This window comes from Psammomys obesus, unplaced genomic scaffold (genome assembly GCF_907164565.1).
Source record: "Psammomys obesus unplaced genomic scaffold, mPsaObe1.curated_primary_1811, whole genome shotgun sequence".
Lineage (NCBI taxonomy): Eukaryota > Metazoa > Chordata > Mammalia > Rodentia > Muridae > Psammomys > Psammomys obesus.
Genome location: NW_026585504.1, coordinates 16,276,651 through 16,299,574, shown reverse-complemented (window position 1 = coordinate 16,299,574; position 22,924 = coordinate 16,276,651). Strand labels below are relative to the sequence as shown.

The following is a 22,924-nucleotide window of genomic DNA, read 5'->3' as shown; positions in this document are numbered from 1 at the left end:
GAAATTAATTTCTTACAAAAGGATTTCCCTTTAAGCTGGTAATGCCAACACTCAGAAAGTAGAGGTAAGGAGATCAGGAATTCCAAGCCAGCCTAGGCCACATAAGACTCTGTCTTAAACAAAACAGAAAACAAAGCAAAAACACAGTAACAAAACAAAACAAAACAAAAAAAAAATAGTCATCTCTCTTTAGAAATTCATCAGAATGGAAATATGAGCCAGTAAAAACATCTGCCAGAAATCCTGAAAGCCCAAGTTCAATCCCTGGAATCCACAGGGAGCAAGATGCCTGAATGCTGTCCCCTGACATCCATGACATCCACACATGTGTTATGGCATAGCCACAGCCACACTCTAAAGAAGTATATAAGCCATATTTCTATTACCAATAGGTCATCAGGCTTACTAGATTCCGAACATTAGCTGTTTTGGCTTTTTCTTATATTTGCTTCAAGTGTTTTTCTTGTTTTGTTTTGAACTGTTTTAGTTTACGCTGACAAAGTCTCACTATGGGGCCCTAACAGGTATGTAGACTTAATGGCCTCACACTTGCAGATAACTCTCTTGTCTCTGTTCCAAGTGCCGGGATTACAGACAGTCATCATGTCTAGGTCCTTCAAATAGTTACAAACTGTCACCTCAGCATTTTCACCTTTCAAGTCCACCCCTCTCCACCAAGAGTTTATTAACAATAGTACATATTGTTTTATAATTAACATGAATAATCACATATTTTCATCCATGTATAGTACATCCTTTAAAATATTTCATTTCAGCTGATGCTCAAAGCCACAGTAATCTTATTTTCCATATAAATTAAAATCTGTTGGATCATTTTCTAAGATTATAAATGATGGAGTACCATTGAAGACTAAAATAAGCCCTCTGTTGAGCATCAAAATTAAGTGACCACACATTAAGCTGTACACTTGAAGTCCCATGAATATGTTTTATTTCAATTAAAAAAAAAAATCAAAGTCAATCATGCCTGTAATCCCAACACATGAGGCCGAGGCAGACTGACTGCCATGAATTCAAGGCCTACCTGGGCTACAGACTGAGACCTGTCTCAGACTAAGAAAAAGAGAAAGGAATGAATATATGGAGTGCCTAGTGCCTTGGCATCAGGTTTTAAGAACACTATGAGAATCAAAATTGTTAGCTATTCCACTGATTGTCGTTCTCACAGGGTTGCAGTTTGTAAGTTTATGTGTATTACTCAAGGTTCTACGAACTAACTTTCGACCCTAATATTGTTGGAAAATTGTGAGGTCTTCAAATATACTACCTCTCATTATGTACACTAGGGCTACATTTCTGGCAAAAATCAGAATGTGCTGGTAACAGTGGTCAAATAGTTGTCATGAAAACTATCATCACTGGAACACTGGTCTATGAAGAAAAGTTTTTCCCAAACTGAAAACTTCAACAAGCAATTGTATTGGTAAGGATATACTGGCAGTCTCACAGAGTTAAGCACAGTTACCACGTAACCCAGCAACCTCTCTGCTAAATACATAGCCAGGAGAAATGAAAACATACACCTGCACAGAAACCTATACTAATCTCCACAGTGGTATACAGCAGTGCCCAGAGTGGGAGAAATCAGCTCATCAACTGAAAAACAGAAACAATTTCTATAAATAAAACTATTTGGCAATAAAAAACAATGAGGTAGAAAAACATGGTACAACATGAACAAAACCTGTAAACATATGAGAAGCTAGATAAAAAGTTCCACATAATCAGATCCCATCTGTATGAAATGTCTAGAATGGAAACCATTACAAAAACATGCATGAGGCCCTAGATTCAACCTCTAACACCACCAAAAACAAAGCAACAAGCACAGCTGCATGCGGTGGCCCCTGCCAGCACCTGGAAAGTAGAGATGGGAAAACAGAGTTCAAGGTCACTCCACTACAGAGGACTAAGTCTCAAATAATACATAAAATAAAAATAAGTGTCAAAAAGGAGGGCAGACTGGAGAGTGCCTGCCCCTGAGAAGAACAGAGTGAGTGGCAGAAGCTAAGGGGTAGAGTGATGAAGATGTTCTAGAACTGAGACAGCGATGATGGAAGCACAACATTGTACATACACAGAAAAGACATTCAATCACCTACTTCAAAAGCTTGAGTTTTGTTATGTGAATTTTACCACAATAATGCAATTAACAATCTTTATTTCACATAAGTCAAAGTAGAGTGGCTGTGAGCATTCTCCTGAAACTCTCACCTCCTTATCTTTACTATATTTATTTTGGTGAAGTTTCTTATATTTATGTAATCGAAGCATGTTGTGAAGTTCTTCTCTGCTGAGATTGAGTTCTTCTTCTTCATCATCATTGTCTTCACTCTGAGAATCTGCCTCACTGGACTCATCACTTAAAAGAATGCTCTAGAAAAGGGGTGAAAATTGAATATAACTTTTGCTGTAAAGCAATTCCTTTTACAATCCAATCATTTTTTCCCCAGATGCTAGAATAATGGCCCAAACAGCCAGAGTATAGTCATTTCAGATTCTTACACTACTTTTCATCAATCTAACAAAAAAACAAAACAAAACAAAACAAAACAAAACTAGGTGTTAAATATACCAAGGCAAACAAAAAAAATTAGGGTCTAGAAATAAGGAAAATGAATATAGCATAACAAGGACAAAGCAAGGTGTGAAAGTTAGAAGGGGAGAAACAAACTCAAATATCCAGTAGTTTATGAAGAGGTAAACAAAATGTGGTATATTCAGATGATATAGCCATAATAAGAAATGAAGTACTAATTACTCCACAACGTAACAAGCCTTCAAAGCATTACAGCAAGTGAGAAAAGCCAGCACAAAAGCCAGCACACTGTGATTTCGTTTACATGAATTGTCCAGAATGGGCAAATCAACAATGAGAGAAAATCCACTAGTAACCAGCAGGGGCCGAATGACTCTCAGGATGGGAGTGGCTGCTAATGAGCACAGGGCTTCTTTATGAAATGGTCTGAAATTAGGTATCAGATCCCTGTGACTTTAATTGTGGATGGTTGTGGGACACCACACACACGTACTGGAAACAGAACCCAGGTCCTCAGCAGAAGCAACAACTGTTAGGAACCACCTCTCCAGAGCCATATATTAATTTTTTTTTTAAATGTGACAGCTAAGCATAAAGGTTTCTGTATTTCTTTCTAAAATCTTCTTGAAACAAAGCAAGTCAGACTTTAAAACACATGAGTTTTAAAGGACATAATGGTGTTATTAAAGGATTTACATTATTTTGAGCTCATAGCAAAACTAAGAAATAGTAAATCAATTAGGTTTTTTTTTAATTAAACGTTTACACATGCTAAGAAATCTTTTTAACACAACTATCCCCCTCTATTCAGTTTGGCATTCACAGTAACAGTGTAAATACTACTCCACTCTGCTTATGACTATGACCTGAGCAAGGCCATCCCTACAACAGAATGCAATGGAATACAGGCTTACCCATCATCAGGTTCTAAACTCACTCATCCACACCAGCCTCTCCTCCCAAACATACCAGCTGCTTCTTATTTAAGACTCTTCTTTGTGTTTCATGTGGTCAAAGGCTCTTACCTTAGACATTCACATGGTTCACTCTGATCATTGAGAAAGCTGTAGAAATGCTATCTTGAAGTTGCTTTATTTATTTACACTCTTATTCACTACCTCATTTAGAATGTAAATAACACAGCAGACTTGTCTACCTATAATAGTACTTGACACATGGATGTACTCTCAACAATTATTGAACAATCATGAAAAGAAAATTAACATTCCTGATTACAAGCTGAGACAATCAATGAGGGGAGCATCTTATCTGATCAATTTCTCCTCTTTCCTGAGTATATCCCATTTAATAAAAAGTCAACTAAAACTTACTTTGCTGAAGTCTCTTCACAAAACAAACTCCAGTATAAAAAACTGTCTCTGGAAAAATCTGTCAATATGCCAGAATGGTCCGATAACTTTCCTTCTAATTGTAATCTTAGTAGGTTATTTAGACTTGAAATGTTCTCTCTTATCTCTTACCTTTAGCCACTTTCTGCTTTTCTTCAACTTAGAGAAGTTATATAAATTCCCCTTGTCAGATTTTGATTCTGGATAAAGAAACATAAAGAATAAAAAAAAAAAAAAAAAAATGAAAGGATGACTGCCCCCAAGAGAACTGTGAGTCCAGCGGGCGCCCACTCCACACTGACCTGACTGCAGAACGCCGTTCAGTGAATACGGGTTCAACAATCCAGAACTGCTTGCTCCAGAAGTTTCACCAAGCAATGAATTTGGAGGTTCTTCTTTTACTTGTATTAAGGGATCCCCAGACTCAGGCAGTAAGGGATTATTGTCATCCAGTCCATCTTCACTGTCATCACTATAAATTGAAGAATAATAAGTCAAAAACATATTTTGAGCCAAGTAGGTGGCACCTAGCGGAGACAGGATCAAGAGCATCAGGAGTTCAGGGTCATTTGAGGCCAGTATGGGCTACAGAAGACCCTCTCTCAAGTATCTCTACATATATATGTATATATATATGAGGTCAGGCAAGATGGTACACATACCTTTAAAGCTAGTGCTCCATGGGTAGAGGCAGAATATCTGTGAGTTCTAGGCCAGCCTGGGCTACTAACAAGTCTCATTAAATTTAAAAAGAAAAAGAAAAAAAGAAGAAAGGAACAAAGAAAGGAAAGAAAAAAGTGACATTAAAAGTTACTGATTTAAAGTTACTATAAATGAACAATTAAAGAATAGAGTCTTTGAGAAAGTTGACTGTTAGCCAAGCACAGTGACGCACACCTGTAACCCCAGCACTCAGGAGACAGAGGCAGACAAATCTCTCTGAGTTTGAGGACAGCCTGGTCTACAAAGTGAGTCTGGGACAGCAAAGGCTATATAGAAAAACCCTACCTCAAAAACAAAAAAGCTGACTGTTTCATTTAAAAGAAAAAGAAAATACTAAAAATAAAAACCATATAATAGTTTAATCTACAATAGGGGGTAGTGGCACACGCCTTTAATCCCAGTACTCACGAGGCAGAAGCAGGTGGAGCTCTTGAGTTTGAGGCCAGCCTGGTCTACAAAGTGAATCCAGGACAGCCAAGACTACACAGAGAAACCCTATCTTGAAAAACAAAACAAAACAAAAAATAGTTTAACCTAGAGGCAGCAATCATTAATGTAATAAAGCACTGTTAGAGATAAAAAAACACACCTAGAAATATTCCTGTTGAAGATGGCTGATGTTTGTCGCAGAAAATGGTCCAACCGCAAGGCCCTCTCCAGGTACTGAAGATAGAGGGGCTTTGCCAGCTCAGTGCAGCTGCCATCGTCCCCGGCACCCAACTCCGAGGCCATAGAACAAATCTGTCTTCATGCACGAGGACCTCCGACTGCACAGCTGTGGAAAGGAAATAAGTTTAAAAGCAAAGAAAAGAAAAAAATGAAAAATTATTCCTCTTCCCCTTCTCTTGCCTGCTTGCATTCAGTATAAACAGGAATCAGACTCTCTAGAACACAAGACACAGAGACAACAACAGACTACAGAAAGTGCATTAGACACCACATTCTAGTGCAGGGCAAAGCACAGAAACACTATCATCAACTGCAACAATTTCTCAAACAACCCTTAGCTCTTATACTCACTTCCTGTTTCCCCTCCATTAATAATTACAAGAATGAATTACAACTACCCAAGGGAGGTGCTGACTCTGTGCACCTTGTTTTCAACATCACCTTCATTTTATATTTACATTCATTCATATGTATGAGGTATCTATCTGCCAGAAGTATATATTATCAGAGCTGGCTACAAAATCGCTCCTTGAACTCAGAGGGACCCTGTTTCTATCCCGAGTGCTGGAATTATAAATGTGTGCCACCATGCCCAGACTTTTTTTTTTTTCTTCTTCTTCTTTTTAAGCAGACTAAAGGAAAGTATAAACTTCCCAGCACTGGAAAGACTCCCAGGAGAAATACCTTCTTCTAAAATACTATTAGACCCTCTCCAATCTTAAAGTGAAGAGCTCTTCAAAGTTTATATTGACTCACACTGCCACTTTTTTCTTTTTTTATAGCTGTAAATTGCTACTGTTATGAATTATAATATAATAATGTGTTTTCTGATAGGCTTAGGCAAGCCCTGGGAAAGGGTCTTTCTAAGCACCCCTAAGAACTGAGAACCCTGCCATAAGGGATTGCTATAAATGGAAACAGTTTAGCAATTTAACAACCCTCGAGTTTACTCAACACACAGTATTCTTGAAATAAAAATACCTGCATTTTAAAAGTGTAGAACTCCTGGCTAAAAAACTTCGTTCCCTCCACAAATTCCTAAAGTGGCAAAGGAAAAAAAAAAATACTGCCATCCACAAGTATATTGTGATTATGTATTTTCTTATTTTTTCTTCCTTAATGAAACCTGTATGCTATTTCTGAAAATTATTCCTAAGTGTACACAGGATATTGATTTTAGAATCCCTGCAAAACCCATAGCCACGGATGATCTCACATTAAAATGGCATATAATCTGTTTATGACCTTCAGGCATCTTATTTACTACAAACCTCTCAGTTACTTATCTGATACACTGCAAACACTATGCAGATATCTGTACTGTATTGTTTAAGAAAAAAACATTTGTATTGTTTAAGACCAAAAACAAAGTCTCCACACAGTCTGACTTTTTCAAATATTTTTTAATTTGGATGAACCTTCAAACCAAACCTTGAGCATCGGACATATCTAAAAGGAAAAACACTAAAAACAGCAGCATCTTAGCTGGAGATGTAGCTCAGCTGGGACAGTGCTTGCCTTGCGTGCACAAATGCTGTCCAATTCCCAGCATGATGCCAAAAGGGCAGGGTTAACTCAGCTACTCAGTGAGTTCAAGGCCAGCCTAGGGTATACAGGAACCTATCTCAAAAACAAAAACCAGGGCTCAGCAGCCAGAGAGCTCAGCAAGTAAAAGCCCTTGTCCCCAAGACTGACGTCCTGAATTCAGTGTCCAGGATCCACATGGTGGAAGAAGAGAACTGATCCCCACAAGCTGTTACCTGTCTTCTACAGCTGCACTCTGGAGCTGAGCACAGTGCAAGTGCACGCAGGCAGGAGTGAGGGAGTGAGTGCGTGCATGTGTTCAATCGTGAACTTGCACACAGACGCAAATAAATGTTAATTTTTGGAAGGTAGAGGCAGGCAGGCCTCTGAGGCTTCAAGGCCAGCATGGTCTACAGAGTGAGCTCCAGGGCAGTCAGGGAAACTGTCTAGAGAAACCAAAACAAACAAACAAAAAAAAAACCAAAAAAGGGTAGAAACAAGCCCAAATTGACAGGGTACATCTAAGGAGCACAGCAGCCAATGGGAAAAGTTCCCAATAGACAAAGCTGGAACAACTTGTTTCTGTTAACCCTTGTTTTGTCATCCCTCCTTATCTACGGATCTCTTATCTTTATCACATACAACATGTCCCGCATCAATTCTATAATTGGTCACTTCTCCAAGTAGCCTTAGTTACTGTTCTGTTGCTACAAAGAAACATGATGACCAAGGCAGCTTATTTTAAAAAGTGTTTAATTGGGGGTTTGCTTACAATTGCAGAAGGTTAGTCCATGATCATGTCATAGAGCACAGAGGAAAGCAGGCAAGCATAATGCTGGAGCAGTAGCTGAAAGCCTATATCCTGATGCCCAGGCAGAAGCAGAAAGAGATCAACACTGGGCCTAACTTGAGCTTGAGACCTCAAACCCCCACTCAGTGACACACATCTTCCAAGAACAAGGTCACACCTTCTAGTCCTTTCTACACAGTTCACCAACTAGGAACCAAACATCCAAATCCATGAGACTATGAGGGTCTTTCTCATTCAAACTACGACACAGCCCTTTTTCCTTTCATCAAAGATGAAAGATTGAGGCACGAGCTGGGCAGTAATAGAGCACAACTTTAATTTCAGCACTCGGGAGGCTGAGGCAGGCAGACCTCTTGAATTCGAGACCAGCCTGGTCTACAGAGTTCTAGGACCGCCAGGGCTACACAGAGAAACCCTATCTTGGAAAACCAAAAACCTAGGCACTAGGTGTGCCACATGATGTCGTTATATAACTTGTTTAACTAACATAGCATGACTGCATATATCTGTATCAAGCAAGGGCATGTATCTCAGTGTTTTTAAGTCTAGCAATGAGTTCACACAGAATCTTTTTCTTGCTTGATTCTATACTCCCACTTCAAGGCTGGGTGAGATGGCATACACCTTTATCTCAGTAATTGGGAAGCAGGGGTAAGTGGATCTCTGAGTTCAAGGCCAGCCTAACCAAAAGACTGAGTTCCAGGACAGCCAGGGCTACACAGAGAAACCCTGTCTTGGGGCAAAAACAATTCCCATTTCAAAGTGAAAAGACTGTGTCCATTCCCCCATTTAGAGATCTGTCCACCTGTAGTATGCAGGTAACCTGCAGCCTTATCAATTATGAGTGCCCCAGATGCCAGCAAGGTGGCTCAGTGGGGAAAGGCTTTTGCTGTCAAACCTGACAGCCTTAGTCAATCCCAAGGACCTAGATAGTGGAGAAGAGAACTAACTCCTGAAGTTATCCTCTACTGCCTCCAAACATACACACTGTTTCATACATATGTGCACAAACACAAAAACCAACGATGTAATAAAAAACCCACAACTGTTTATGCATCGGGTTTATGTCCACTTACTTGTCTCAGATTTCATTCCTTTTCAAGTTGTTTAGACGAGAATATTTCTCCCTTCCTTTTAAGACGTGTGCTGATGCAGAGGCCAGAGGCCAGTGCCTTCCTTGATCTATCTTCCAATGACTTTTCCTTCGGACATTTAAGTCTGTGCATGTGAATGTGGGCATGTGGACATCAGTGTTTCATAGGTTTAGGGATTAAAGCTGGATTTACAGTTTGCTTGACAAGTGTTTCTTCTATCCACGGAGCCATCTCAATGTCCCCTCCATCTTATGAGACAGGGTTCTCACTGAACCTAGAACTTGCCCATTCAGTAGCCAGGTGGGCCAGCAAGACTCTGGAACCGTCCTGCCTCCACCTCCAGCACTGAGACTTCAAGTGCACACCTCTGGACCCTTTTTTTTATTCCTGGAGGTCCACACTCCGGTCCTCAGAACTACATGGCAAGCAGTTGACCACTGAGTCATCTTTCCCATCTCTCTCTTCCTCTTTTAGAAGGTTAATTTCATACACTTATGATATAATTAGAGTCTCATCAGTCTACACTCCCTCCTGGAGTCTCAGGCTTCATAAAATGGCTTTACTTTAATTTACACACATTCACAGTGGCCCATGCTTGTCACCCAGCGCCCTGAAGGCATAGGTACACAACTAAACTAACTCAGTTGCATTAGACACAGACAATTAGTGTCCCTTGAGTATGGCAGGACTCAACACACTGTGGCTGGGAAGAGAAAAAGTTACTCACAAGCAGACAGTAATTACTGGGTAAATGGAATACATGTCCGTGAACCGTAAACCATTAGATATAAAATGTAATTGTTTATCCGCAAGGTCTGAACTAGGGTCTATCACACATCTTTTGACTTTATAATCCTTAAATTTTATCAGGCCTATTCTTAAGCCTAACCCACTTTCTACTCTATTGAATTTAAAGATCTGCGTTTTATTTTATATGCCATGCGTTTCTTTAGAGTGTGTGTATAAACATGTCCATATGCTTATGGCAAGGGTTAGGAAAGCCAGGGGACAACTTTCAGTCTTGGTTCCCTTCTACCATGTGGGTCCTAAACTCAAATCATCCTCTTGGATTCAACAGACTTCACCCACTAAGCCAACTGTCTAGCCATAGGCTATTACTGAAGCTTATCAAGCATTATTCATTTTTCAAGCAGTTTTAATTTTCCAAGGTTTTACTGTTTGTTTTTACCAAATTTACCATTTTGGCCTGAAGACAGAACCCAAAGCCTCAAACAAAGTCGTAGAATGTTCTATCACTCAGCCACAAGAGTCAAATTTCTTTATCTTTATATGAGAATCCCACCACTGCCTTCACCATTTTCTTAATCTGTTCATTTCTGAAGTAAGTATAACCAATCACTGGAAATCATGTAAAAGCCCAAGAGTAAAACCAGGAATGGTGGCTCCTACCTGTAATCCATGCACTGGAAAGGTAGGAGGATATAAAATTCAAGGTTGTCCTCTGCTACATAAAAAGTTCAAGGCCAGCCTAAACTACAAAGGTCCTTGTCTAAAGAAAGATGACTGGAGGCAGGAGGTGGTGAGGCTAGTTTTGACCCAGCTTTCTGGTTTATATGTGAGATGCTCAGAGGGGAAAGGTGCTTTTGGCAGGACATGGTGGTACACTGCTGTAATTCCAGCACTCAGGAGACAGAGGCAGACAGATCTGCAAGTTCAAGGCCAGCCTGCTCTACAGAGCAAGTTCCAGGTAGGGCTACACTGAGAAACTCTGTCTCAAAAACAGAAGAGAAAAAAGGGTGGGGGGACTAGAGAGATGGCTCTGAAGTTAGGAGCACTGGCTGCTCTTCCCAAGATCCTGAGTTTAATTCCCAGCAACCACATGATGGCTCACAACCATATATAATGAGATCTAGTGCCCTCTTCTGGCAAGCAGATGTACATGCAGACAGAACACTATGTACATAACTAAATCTTTAAAAAAAAAATACACAGCCTGAGAATACAAACAATGCTGTTCTTGAATGTAGAAAACGGTTTTCGTTTGCGGGGTGTGTGTGCATATGTCAGAAGTGCTAAAGACTGAACCAAGGGCAACTGATCTGCATTTCCAGACCTAAACAATTCATTTCACAATATTTTTTTTCTTAGATTTACTGTGTATGCACATGCCTGCATGTAGGGGTGAAAGCACAAAGGTCCTTGTCTAAAAAAATGACTGGAGGAGGGAGGTTGTGTGACTAGTTTTGAACCAGCTTTCCGGCTTTTATTTGAGATGCCCAGAGGGGAAAGGTGCCTGGTCAAAGACACACAGCTTAGCAGGGCGTGGTAGTAATCTCTCCATTCTCTGCTTCCACTGCAGATTCAGGGATAGAAGTCAAGCTGATAAGACTCCCAGCAAGCACTTCAACCTGCTGGACCATCTCACAGGGCTAAACCACACTTTTTACATTCGTGGGAATTATTTTTATTGGCCTTTTAGGCCATATGCCTGAACAACATTCTTAGGGATAAACCGATCACTGTGCCTGTAAGTTTTTTAATCCTACAGATGTTTATTATCTGTTTTTCTGTTTCCACATTTTATTCTACTCAGCAACTAACTTTGGAGCAGAAAAGGCATCAAATGCAAAACTGGGAGTAACCGGGGTTTTTTTTTGTTTGTTTGTTTTTAGAATTTTATGTACATGGTTGTGTCTTGACTGCACATATATCTGTATGAGTGTGCAGGATCCCCTACAACAGGAATTAGACAGTTGTGAGCTACCACGTGGGAGCGGGGAATTGAACCCAGATCCTCATCATTCTACTTTTATAGGATAAAAGATTATTTGTAGCCGAATTTCTGTTTTTGTTTGTTTTTTCTTTGAGACAGGGTCTCACGATGTAGACCAGGCTGACCTTGGAACTCACAGAGCTCTACCTGCTTCTGCTTCACCTGTCCTGAGATAAGGCTGCCCCATCATAGGGTGCTGGGATAAAAAGTGTGTACCACCACACCTGACTTTCACAGCATTAACTCTACAGATACATTCTAGACCTGAGTAGCTCAGAGAGCCCCAGGCTGTATCACTTGTTCCCTCTACTTACATAAGCAATAGCTCCCTCTCATCTACAGCAAAACAGCATTACAGCCATTGTAACTTATAGTACTTATTTCCTACAGAAAGACACTCATGCCCACATGCAGACATGAGCACTGATATGCTCAGTACTTAACACGTGATTTAGTTTCAGTAGGAGAAATCCTAATTTCACAGATTAGATCTAAACTCAGATTTTAATGATGGCTGGACTTGGTGACACACACTTATAATCATAGTTTATAATCCCAAGCAGCACTTATGAGGCAGACATGGGAAGCTCAGACTCCAAGTCAGCACAGGCTACAAAGTGAGGCTTGGTCTCAAACACTTTCTCTCTCTCTCTGACACACACACAAATAGTTCAGTAACTTGCTTAGTAAATGGATTCAAATGGAAGTCTTTTCTATTTCATTTTGTTTGGGTTGGTTTTTTGGTTTTGTTTTGGTGGGTTTTGTGTTGCTTTGTTTTGAACAGGGTTTCTCTCTGTGTAGCGTTGGCTGTCCTGGACTCACTTTTTAGACCAGGCTGGCCTCGAACTCAGAGATCCTCCTGCCTCTGCCCCATGAAGTGCTGGGATTACTGGCATGGACCACCATGTCCATCATTCAACAGATTTTTTGAGTTTGGAGTTTTATTTTGCTAATTTTTTCTTTTGGGTGGAGTAGAAATAATTGTTTTTTTTTTGTAATTTATTTATTTTTATTTTATGTGCACTGGTGTTTGGCCTGCATTTGTCTGTGTGAGGGAATGGGATCCCCTGGAATTGGAGTTACAGTTGTGAGCGTCCATGTGGGTGCTGGAAATTGAACACGGGTATTCTGGAAGGGCAGGTAGTGCTCTTAAGCCCTGAGCCATCTCTCCAGCTCCTGTTTTAGTTTTACGATGGTAAAATATAAATCCTATATGTAATCTTCCATCATGGAGCTCCCATCCAGCTGCCTTTTGAACAGTAAGGTGCATGTCTAGGATACGTTCAGGATAACCCTTGTGTAGAACTTGCAGTGTGAATGTAGCAAAGTTGACTCAATACCTTCATTTAAAAGGTCTCCACAGTCTGAATTCAAGCAAGCCATCAAGATGCAGCTAACACATGCAGCTAACAGCAAAAATGATGATCTTAAACTCTACCTCCCAAGTACTGGGATTAGTATTGTGGGCACTCTGTATTTTTATCTCATGTGTATGTGAGTCGCCAGTGCCTGTGGAGGCCAGAAGAGGTCACCAGATCCCCTGGAACTAGGTAGTTACAGACAGTTGAGAACTAGATGCAGGGACCTGAACATGGGCCCTCTACAAGCACAGCAACTACTCAGCAGCACCATACCAGGATTTTTTGTTTTTTGTTATTTTTTTTTCAGATTTTATATATATATATATAGAGAGAGAGAGAGAGAGAGAGAGAGAGAGAGAGAGAGAGAGTGAGTTTTCTGTCTACAGGCCAGGAGAGGGCAACAGATCTCATTATAGATGGTTATGAGCCATATGTGTCTACTGAGAATTGAACTCAGGACCTTTGGGAGCGCAACTAGTGCTCTTAACCACTAAGCCATCTCTCCAGCTCCATATCATGGTTTTGTTTTTGTTTTTTTATTAATTACATATACAGTGTTCTGCCTGCACACCAGAAGAGGGCACCAGATCTCATTATAGATGGTTGTGAGCCACCATGTGGTTGCTGAGAATTGAACTCATAACCTCTGGAAGAACAGCCAGTGCTCTTAACTGCTGAGCCATCTCTCCAGCCCCATATCATGGTTCTTAAAACATGGTTTCACTATGCATCCCTGGCTGGCCTCGAACTCATTTTCTAGTCTAAGCTGGCCTCCAACTCCAAACAAAGCCCCTGCCTCAGCTTCAGAGGAGCTGGAATTACATTCCTTTACTGCCACACCCAGCTATCAAACTTTTAAGTGCAAAACCTTTCATTCATTCAATGATTTATGGATTTATTTTGAGCAAGCTGGCCTTGAACTCACCCTGCCCTTGAACTGTAGGCCCACCTGCTGCTATCTCCCAAGTGCTGGGTTTATAGGTGTGTCACCATCTATGTTCCTATGGCTCAAATCCAAGACTTTATATATGCTAGAGAAGCACTCTACCCAAGTGAGCTATATCACCAGATCCTACAGATACTCCACCACCAGCCTCTCTCCAAACTATTACTGGCTCTCAGTAGAGGATGACCCTGGAATTCCAGTTCTCCTGCCTCCACCTGCCAAGATCTGGGATCATAGCTGTGTGCCAGCACAGGCAGCTTATAGAAATGTATTTCATAAAGAAACCTCAAGTTTTCAGTAAGATTCTTAGAGCTTTTTTGTTTGCTTTGAAAGCAGTGGCTGCTTCTGAAGACAGAGTCTAACCGCTGGCTGACATGGAACTTGTTAGATTAAGCTGGCTTCAAAACTGCAGTGATCCTCCTCCTACCTCCAAGTTAAGTTATTGGTATAAACCCTAACACCCTGTTGGGGACCTGAATACTAGTGTCCAGCACTCCCAGCAGGTATGCTAATCAACATGTTAAGGAGGAGCCATTCAATGTGATGCTGTAGGCACTGCCCATCAGGTTAAAAATTCCGCTGCATAAACTCAAGAGTCAGCTGCTCATCATGATTCAGATTTTCTTAGGACAAAAAAAAAAAAACAGTCACAAAGAACTTTGATGCCTAGGTCTTTAAGTTGCTACATAAAAGGATTGCCTTGTGTATGAGGTCAGCTGCAGAAGTAATAAAAAACAAGTTGAGAAGTCTGATATGAAAAACACTGAATGTGATCATAATTTTAATGGACTAGAGAAAAAAAGAATGAACTGTGTAGCATGCTTTTATACACATCAGAACTAACAGGACTGGGAATCTGGGGATGGGTTCTAGAGCATGGTTCTTACATTTATGTGTTTATGTGCCTTGACACCCTTTACAACCTAATAAGGCCTGTTGTGTTCGCTACTTCTCAGGATAATGTATATTACTTCTAAGTACTAGAGATCAAATTCAGTTCCTTGTACATGACAGACAAATATACAACTGAACATAAAATATGACTTTTTTTTTAAGACAGGGTTTCTCTGTATAGCTGTGGCTATCCTAGAACTCTGTAGAACAGGGTGGCCTTGAACTCAGAGATCTGAATGTAGTATTATAGGCATGTACCACGACCACCTAGCTCATTTACCTTACTTAGAAACATAGTCTAAAGTAATCCAAGCTGGCTTTGAACTTTGGATCCTCACAGGAAATGGTACAATGTCTAGTATATGTGTTACTGGGGACCAAACTCCAGGCTTTGTGCAGGACAGGCAAGTATCCTTCCAAACTACCCATTACTAACTGTCTCTTACCAGGTTTTTAAAAGCAGCCTTTCACCTCTTCTCATCCTCTCAATGCTAGCACCCAGCATACCAAAATTCTAAGGGCTAATCGTCAACTTTAAAAATTGTCTTTCAGGGCTGGAGAGATGGCTCAGTGGTTAAGAGCACTGCTCTTCCAGAGGTTCTGAGTTCAATTCCCAGCAACCACATGGTGGCTTATAATCATCTATACTTGAATCTGACGCCCTCTTCTGGCATGCAAGTGACCTACAGATACAGCAGACATACATGTAAAATAAGTAAATAAATAGATAAATAAATAAATGTATTTTTAAAAATTCTCTTCAGCCTTGGTGGCACACGCCTTTAATTCCTGCACTCAGGAGGCAGAGGCACGCAATCTGTAAATTCGCCTAATCTACACAAAGTGAGTTCTAGGACAGTCAGGGCTACACAGTGAAACCTTGTCCCAGAAGAACTAAATAAATAAATGTTATCTTCATGATACCAATGGCTCAGTTGGGTAGAAGTGCTTACTGAACTCACTGTGTAGCACAAGCAGACTTCCAGCTTGAGGTTAGGAGCACTTCCAGAGCACACTGAGTTCAAGTTCCAGCACCCACATAGCACCTAACAACTATAACTCCAGCTCCAGCAAATCTGACACCCTCATACATGAGGCAAAACACTAATACACATAAGATAAAAACGTAAGAATACATAATTTAAAAAAAAAAAAAATGCCAAAGCCAGCAGGTCCCAACACCTGAGAGGCAAAGGCAGAGTCTGAGGCCAGTCTGGTCTACATAAAAAGTTCCAGGATAGCCACGTCTGCACAGAGAAACCCTGTCGTGAAAAATCAAATATAAATTAATAAAAATTTAAAATCCCGGGTAGTGGTGGCATATGCCTTTAATCTCAGTAGGAAGATTTCTGAGTTTGAAGCCAGCCTGGTCAACAGACGGCGTTCCAAGACAGTCAGGGCTAAGCAGAGAAATCCTGTCTCAAAGAACTTTTAATCTCTTGGCTTCAGGCTCCTACACATTAGAATTGTAAATATGCATCACCAGTGTTTTGGGGCATTATTACTATTATTATTATTACTATTCTTACTTTTATTATTTTGGCAAGGGCTGGTGCTTAGGATCAAATCCAAGGCCCAAGCATGCAAATCTACCACAGAGGTCTACCCCAGTCAGGGAACTTTTTCTAATCACATTCCCTATCAAAAAAACAAAACAAAACATGTTCAAAACTGGTTTGAGAACTGGCAAAATGGTTAACTGGTTGCCTCCAAACTGGATGACCCGAGTTTGACCCCTGAAACGCACATGGTGGAAAAGGATGACTCCCAGAAGTTGTGCAAATTGTCCTTTGACTTTGATATGTGTGCTGTGGCATGTGCACACAAACACACACTAAATAAAAGTAAACATATATATATATATATATATATTTTTTTTTTAATTTTGAATTCTTAAGATATAGAGCAGTGGTCCTCAATCTGTGGGTAGTGACCCCTTTGGGTCAAAAGACCCTTTCACAGGGGTTGCCTAAAACCATTAGAAAACACAAATATTTACATTACTATTCATAACAGTAGCAAAATTACAGTTATGAAATAGCAAAGAAAATAAATTTATGGTTGTAGGTTACCACAACATAAGGAACTGTATTAAAGGGCCACATCAGGAAAGTTTCGAACCACCTCATACAGAGGAAAGAACACAGTAAACTAAAACAATGGACTTTAATCCCTCAAAAACAAACTTCGGTTTAGAATATAGACAGAAACTAGTCAGGGTGGTTCACACCTAGGACTGCTGAAAATCTGAGGGTGCCACGGTTCACACAGTTAAGGTCTGGGCCACCTCGGGCTACAACAGTATGAGAGCTTGTTTCACTGAGCCATCCCAAAAACAACCAACCACTAAGCAGAATACACTAGGCACACACATGCATCATTTAATGACAACGATAACATTCTGAGAAATGTGACCTTGAGCTATTTCTGTTGTCATGTAAACATCATACGGTAGACAGACATGAAAACATAAGGTATAAACTTCTAAACTCCTAGGCTGTGTGGCAAAGGCATGGTCCCATTGTAATTCTAAAATGGCAAAAATGACTGCGCAATGCTTATTCAGTCTCCTGGGGGCTGTTTCCAGTGCTGCTCTCACCCCAAAACTCAATGATGCCCAAAACAAAGTACCGCTGGACATAAGCCACACACATCTTCATGTACTTGAAGTCACCATTAGGCAACATATATACGCATGTAGAGAACACCAGATAACTGTGATGTGAATAGTGGCTTAGGGAATAGTAACACAGAAAAAGTTCCGTTTCTGCTAATAACACAGCACAGAGAAGACAGATCCAAAGTGAACAGTGCTCAGAAGAGTGCGAGGGAGGATAGGATCTGTGAAAGAGTGAGGCAAAGTAAGCCTACACACCACCTCATTAGCTTCGTTCATCCGCATGCTGGGTCCAAAGCATATGCAAGTTCTGCTTTTCGAAAAAATTTTGAAGGTTTGAGGCCACAGTTGGTTAAATAAAAAGATGCAAAAGCTAATGCCAAGAAAAACCAATTTAACAATTTCAAATTGTTGTTTTATAGGAAGAGGGAGTTTGTGAATTTCCAGGATAAAAGAAGACCAGATAGCCCATACTTTTATCAGGAGACAGAGGCAAGAGGATTGAGAGTTCAAGTTTACCCTGGGCTATATAGTGAGACCCTGACTTACAAATAAAACAGAACAGGGAGCTAAGATATTTCAGCAGTTAGCTTACTGCTGGGCTGGAGAGATGGTTCACCGGGTAAAAGCGCATTGGCTGCTCTTCCAGAGGACCTGGTTCAATTCCCAGCATGCACATGGCAGCTCACAACTGTCTGTAACTCCAGTTCCAGGGGATGTGACACCCTCACACTGCCATACATATAAGCCAAACACCAAATGTACACTTAAAAAAAAAATGCTTATTGCTCTTGCACAGGGCCAAGGTTTGGTTCTCAGCACCCACATGACGGCTCATAACTCCAGTTCCAAAGGACCTGATGCTTCCTTCTAACTGGCCTCCGTGGGCTCCCGAACACATGGGCGCAACATACACTCAGGCTCACACACATACACATACGATAAATAACTTTAAAAATGTTCTACCATGCATGCTGGAACCTGGAAAATGTTCCATGGAAGCAGTGGCTACATATTTTAGCTTCCCTGTATAGAAAACAGAAACGTAAGCACAAGCATACTGCTGGGCATAGTGGTGCACACCTTTAATCCCAGCGCTCAGGAGGCTTAGGCAGGTAGCTCTGCTGAGCTGCAGGACAGCTAGAGCTGCACAGTAAGACTCTGCCTCAAAAAATAAAAGTAAATCTAAGAAGACAGAAAACAAATTGTTACTAAGTGCTGTGGAATGAAGAAAAAGAGCGATACTTAAGAGGCTCCTAGACCTCCTATTGAAATGACTGATTACACAGTGGTGGTACAACTCTGCATATACTAAAAAAATTGTCAATTCTGCCTAATTCACCAGAGCTGCAACCATATCTGAAAAAGGTGTTACTCCTGGGAGCAGGAAGCGGGCATGGGAAGTGCACACTTAAAAATCTCAGTACGGTGGAGGCTGAGGCAGGAGGATCTCAAGTTCCCGGCCATCCTGGCCAAAAAAAAAAAGGAAAGAAAGAAAGAAAGAAAGGCAAGAGCGGAAGGAAAGGAAGGCGGGGTACCGGCAAGAGTGAGCCACAATGAAAATTGGGAACGTAAATCATGAAGCACTAACTAACTAACTAAGCTGATCGCCAGCGATGCTTTCAAGAGTTCAACTCCAAATTCCTTCCCCGATTCCTAACAAGCACAAGAACGTAAATCAAAGAATCCGGAGCAGAGTCGGTTCTTAGCTAGAATAGTTAAATGCCTTCTTCGGCTGTATCCAACTTCTAAACTGTAGGGGGCTTCCATCCTCCGTGATTACGGAAGTAGTACTTTTCATCAGCGAGCTCAGGAAGGAATTGTCAGAATAAGATGACACTTGCTCAGATGCACTGCAAAAGCCTCAGAAGCCCAGAAGGGGTGTCACCGACACATTTCCAAGTCCGTGCACGTGTTAACCTGTCCCCAGCCAACAGCAACCACCGACTGGCATCACTCCCCGGATCGCGGCTCGCTCCCCATGAACTGATACTCATGCTATCAAGTCCGCCGATCTCACTCGTTTAAATTGACAGGTAGAACCCTCACCCAGTTCCCAGCCCAGCCCAGCCCGACAAGCCTCCGCCCTGCCCCTCCCCGTCTCCAAACCCACACACACGTGTTAGACCGACACCGCCCCACCGGGTCCCACGTGCACCTGGTCTAACACTCCCCACGTGTGGGTGCTCCACGGGCTTCCTCGGGTAACTGAGGTCACTCAAGCCCCCCGGGCTCCCGAGGTACGAGAGAGAAGCCGGGGCCCAGGTCTCCGAGGTCCCGACCCTACGGGGAGCGTCCACACCCATCCTCTCTCCTAACCCCGACAAACCCCAGGGCCGGGGGCGACGGCCCCTTTAAGAAGCGGCCCAGCCGCAGCCCGCAGAGAGGGGCACCCAGGGGCCTCCACGACACCCCCTCCGTTCACCCGCCCACGTCTACTCAACCTCACCTCGGGCCGAGGGGCCCCGCCGCCGCGGCGGCGGCGGAGGGGGGGCGGGGTGCGGGCGGGGTCCGGAGGGGGGGGGTCGCCCCGCCGACGGTGGAGCCGCGGTTCGCTCTCCGAGGCCGAGGGACGGTGACTGCGTTGGACGGGAACGCTCCTAGCTCGCTCCCTCGGCGGCTCCTGGGACCCCAAGATGGCGGCGGCGCTGAGGCGGCTGCGGGCGCTGGGCCGGCGGCGGCGGCGGCCACTTTCACTCACTGAGAGGAGCGGAGCAGGGACACGGGGAGCCATGGCGGGGGGGAGGAGAGGCGCCATAGCCAGGCCAAAACAATCGAGCAGCTACTCGGCTGGCTTACCCCCGCCCCGCCCACGTTCACTGCTAGTCGCCAGCCCGTGTCCACCCACAGTGCCGCTACGGTCGGCCTCGTGCAGCTTGTACCCCGCCGCTGCCGCCTGACGCCCCGCGCGGACCGGGGTTCTGGGGGAGACCCTCATCTATACTATCTGAGTGCAGATTGGTCGGGGCTGGGACTGGCGAAGATTGCCGAAAGGCGACGGGGAGGAGGAGGATGTCATCGCTGGAGTGAGCAAGCAGATCTCGCGGGAGCAAATGTCGCGAGAGCTCAGCGGCCCTGCAACCGCCGAAGAAAGGTTACCTTTTCCGGAAGTAACGTCAATGGAAACCGCCCAAGATCCTGGGAATAATTTTGTTCTTGCCGGCGGCCGGTGGGAGGGGTTACCTGGCACTCCCTGTGGAAGTTTGATCTAGGTGTGGGCCGACCCTGAAACCAGGTTGGGCCGGGAGGGGTAGATGCCAAAGCCTTGTTCGCCTTGGGGACGTCCCGTGGACGTCTTCCTCACGGCGTTGTCCACCCTCGGCGCAAGGCACTTGAACCTCCCATGCACTTTCCTTTTCCCTAGTGGGGTGAGTCGCCTCCATATAGGCGGCCGCAGATTTATTTTGACGGGGACGGAGGGCAGGGAGGAGTTGTTTTTATTTCGTTGTTACATTGGTTTATTTGGAGACAGAGTCTCTCTCGGGGGAAGTCTCCTGCTCGGCCTCTCAAGTGCCGAGGTTAAAGTGTGTGCCACCATGCCCAGCTCTCTTCCCATCTGTGTTTGATAGACACTCGCTTCCGAGGCGAGTGAGGAATTGTTGGACTCCACCCTTCGGTTTTCTGCAAAAATAGGTTTATAATATTGTTTGTTTCGTGTGTACTGTGCCTTGAAAAACTACAACTTGGTCCAGGTCGTATCCATTGGAGCTGAACTGTTTAAAGACTAGAACAATAAGAAAGAAAAGTCTTTTTTTAATGTCTCTTGGCCTCGATCTGACTTTAAGTTCTGGAGAAAAATATCCTGTAAACGAGACCTTAAATTATCATACAATTTAACAATAATTATTTTATAAGAGGGGCTGGCGAGACAGCACGGAGGATAAAAGCACTTGTCACCAATTCTGACAACCTGAGCAGAACACACGGTACGAGGAGCTGCCTCCTGCTTATTGTTCTCTGACTTCCACATATATGTTGTAGCTGTTGTACACACACAGACAAAGTTTAAAAAAAAAATCACGAGTAATTCTGCAAGAATCAAAGCAAGGAGAAAGAGAAGCCCATCTTTGGAAGAGACGAGGCAAGTGGAAAGAAGACTTCCAAGAAGCCATGTGCTATTTTGCCAAAATAGCCTGCTGCGCAAAAGTTGTGCTCCTAGAAGCAAAAAGCCTAATGTTGCCCTGCTTGGTACAAACTGGGAAATAGCCACAAGTGCTCAAAGTCCACTAGTGGCTCCCTCACCAAAAGCTAGACTGCAGGGAGAACATGGCAGAAAAACTGTTTGCAGAGAATGTCAGGGTGGCAAGGTGCCACCAATGCCCAAACGGAAGAACCCCAGAGTTGTTTGGATATGTTCATTCTCTCTCTTCTCCTTCCCTCACTTCCTCTCTTTTCTACTTATTCTCTCTTCGTCCTTCCCTCCCTCCCTCTTCCTTTGCCTCTCTTTTCTGCTTCTGCTCAATTTAGTTGCAATAGCCTTGTCAAGATAAATTATCCTGCCAGCACACGCTCCTAATTTTAAAGAAGTAAGAGATGTTTCAGTGGGGGGAAAGCATGGAAGCCTGACAACCTAAGATCAGTCCCCAGGAAGTGTAATAGAAGTGACAGACTTCTGAAAGTCTGTCCTCTGACCTCCACATGTGTGCCATGACATGCACATATATGCACTCATGTATGTTAGTAATAATAAACCAGGGAAGGGGCTGGAGAGATGGCTCAGAGGTTAAGAGCACTGTCTGCTCTTCCAAAGGTCATGAGTTCAATTCCCAGCAACCACATGGTGGCTCACAACCATCTATAATGTGAACTGATTCCCTCTCTGGCAGGTGTAAATGCAAATAGAACACCCATATAGATAAAATAAATAAATCTTAAAAAAAAATAAATTAAATAAACCAGGGAAGGTCTTACCCTAGCCTTCCTGTAGTGTTTGAGATGCCACATTTCCCCCTTTTTGTCTAAATAAAAAGGAAAGATGTTTAACATGTTGTCTTCAGATAAAATCTCAGTCATTCAATTTTACCAATAAAAACTTGGGATCCAGATACTGGAGTGAAAACCTGCTAGCTCAGAGAGGCAGAAAAAGTACCCATCTCACCTTTTCCTCAGCTCAAGTCCCAAAAAAGCCTGTGTGACTCTATCCATCCTCCTGACTTTCTCTAACTCTCTGGGAGGGATTGTTTTTGTTTTTGTTTTGTTTTGTTTTATTTTCCTCCCTGACAACTGGTTGCTTGCCCTGCCTCTTGACCTATGGTTGACTTCCTTCAATATGTAAGCAGAAAGCTCTTAGATTAAAGGTGTGTGCTAGGGCCGAGCCACACCTCAGATAGAAACAAGTTTTTCCAGTGAACAACAAAATATCAGAGTTCACAAATATATGCAACACCACCTTGATAAGAGCTTCAAGCACAACCTTCTACACAGCCTGAATGCGCAGTTCCTCTCATGACTTGCTCACAAAATATTAGGTAATTTTTTCACCACACTAACTAGGAACAGGAGTTTGACCTGAATTTGATTTGACTGTGTCCCCTGTAGATGCTCCTGCTATAAGAAGAAGGAAAAAAAAAAAAAAAAAAAAAACTCTTGAGTCTTCAAGAAAACTTGAGACAGGTAAGAGAGGCCATAAAGCAGATGAAAGC

The 22,924-nt window shown here is 42.6% G+C and overlaps 1 protein-coding gene across 2 annotated transcripts in view; it reads right to left on the bottom strand.

Annotated features, from left to right (window-relative positions):
- Ino80 (INO80 complex ATPase subunit) overlaps window positions 1-20,529 on the bottom strand; it is a 92,192-nt gene extending 71,663 nt beyond the window's left edge. Inside the window, exons 1-5 of one of the 2 annotated variants that reach the window (XM_055595549.1) lie at window positions 19,732-20,529; window positions 5,222-5,407; window positions 4,212-4,381; window positions 4,042-4,109; window positions 2,236-2,397 (exon numbers count right to left, since the gene is read on the bottom strand). In XM_055595549.1, coding sequence (XP_055451524.1) covers window positions 2,236-2,397; window positions 4,042-4,109; window positions 4,212-4,381; window positions 5,222-5,364 — 543 coding nt within the window. In that variant the 5' untranslated portion in view covers window positions 5,365-5,407; window positions 19,732-20,529. The remainder of the gene's footprint in view (window positions 1-2,235; window positions 2,398-4,041; window positions 4,110-4,211; window positions 4,382-5,221; window positions 5,408-19,731) is intronic. The other variant, XM_055595476.1, reaches the window with a different exon arrangement.
- Between the last annotated feature and the right edge of the window lie 2,395 nt (window positions 20,530-22,924).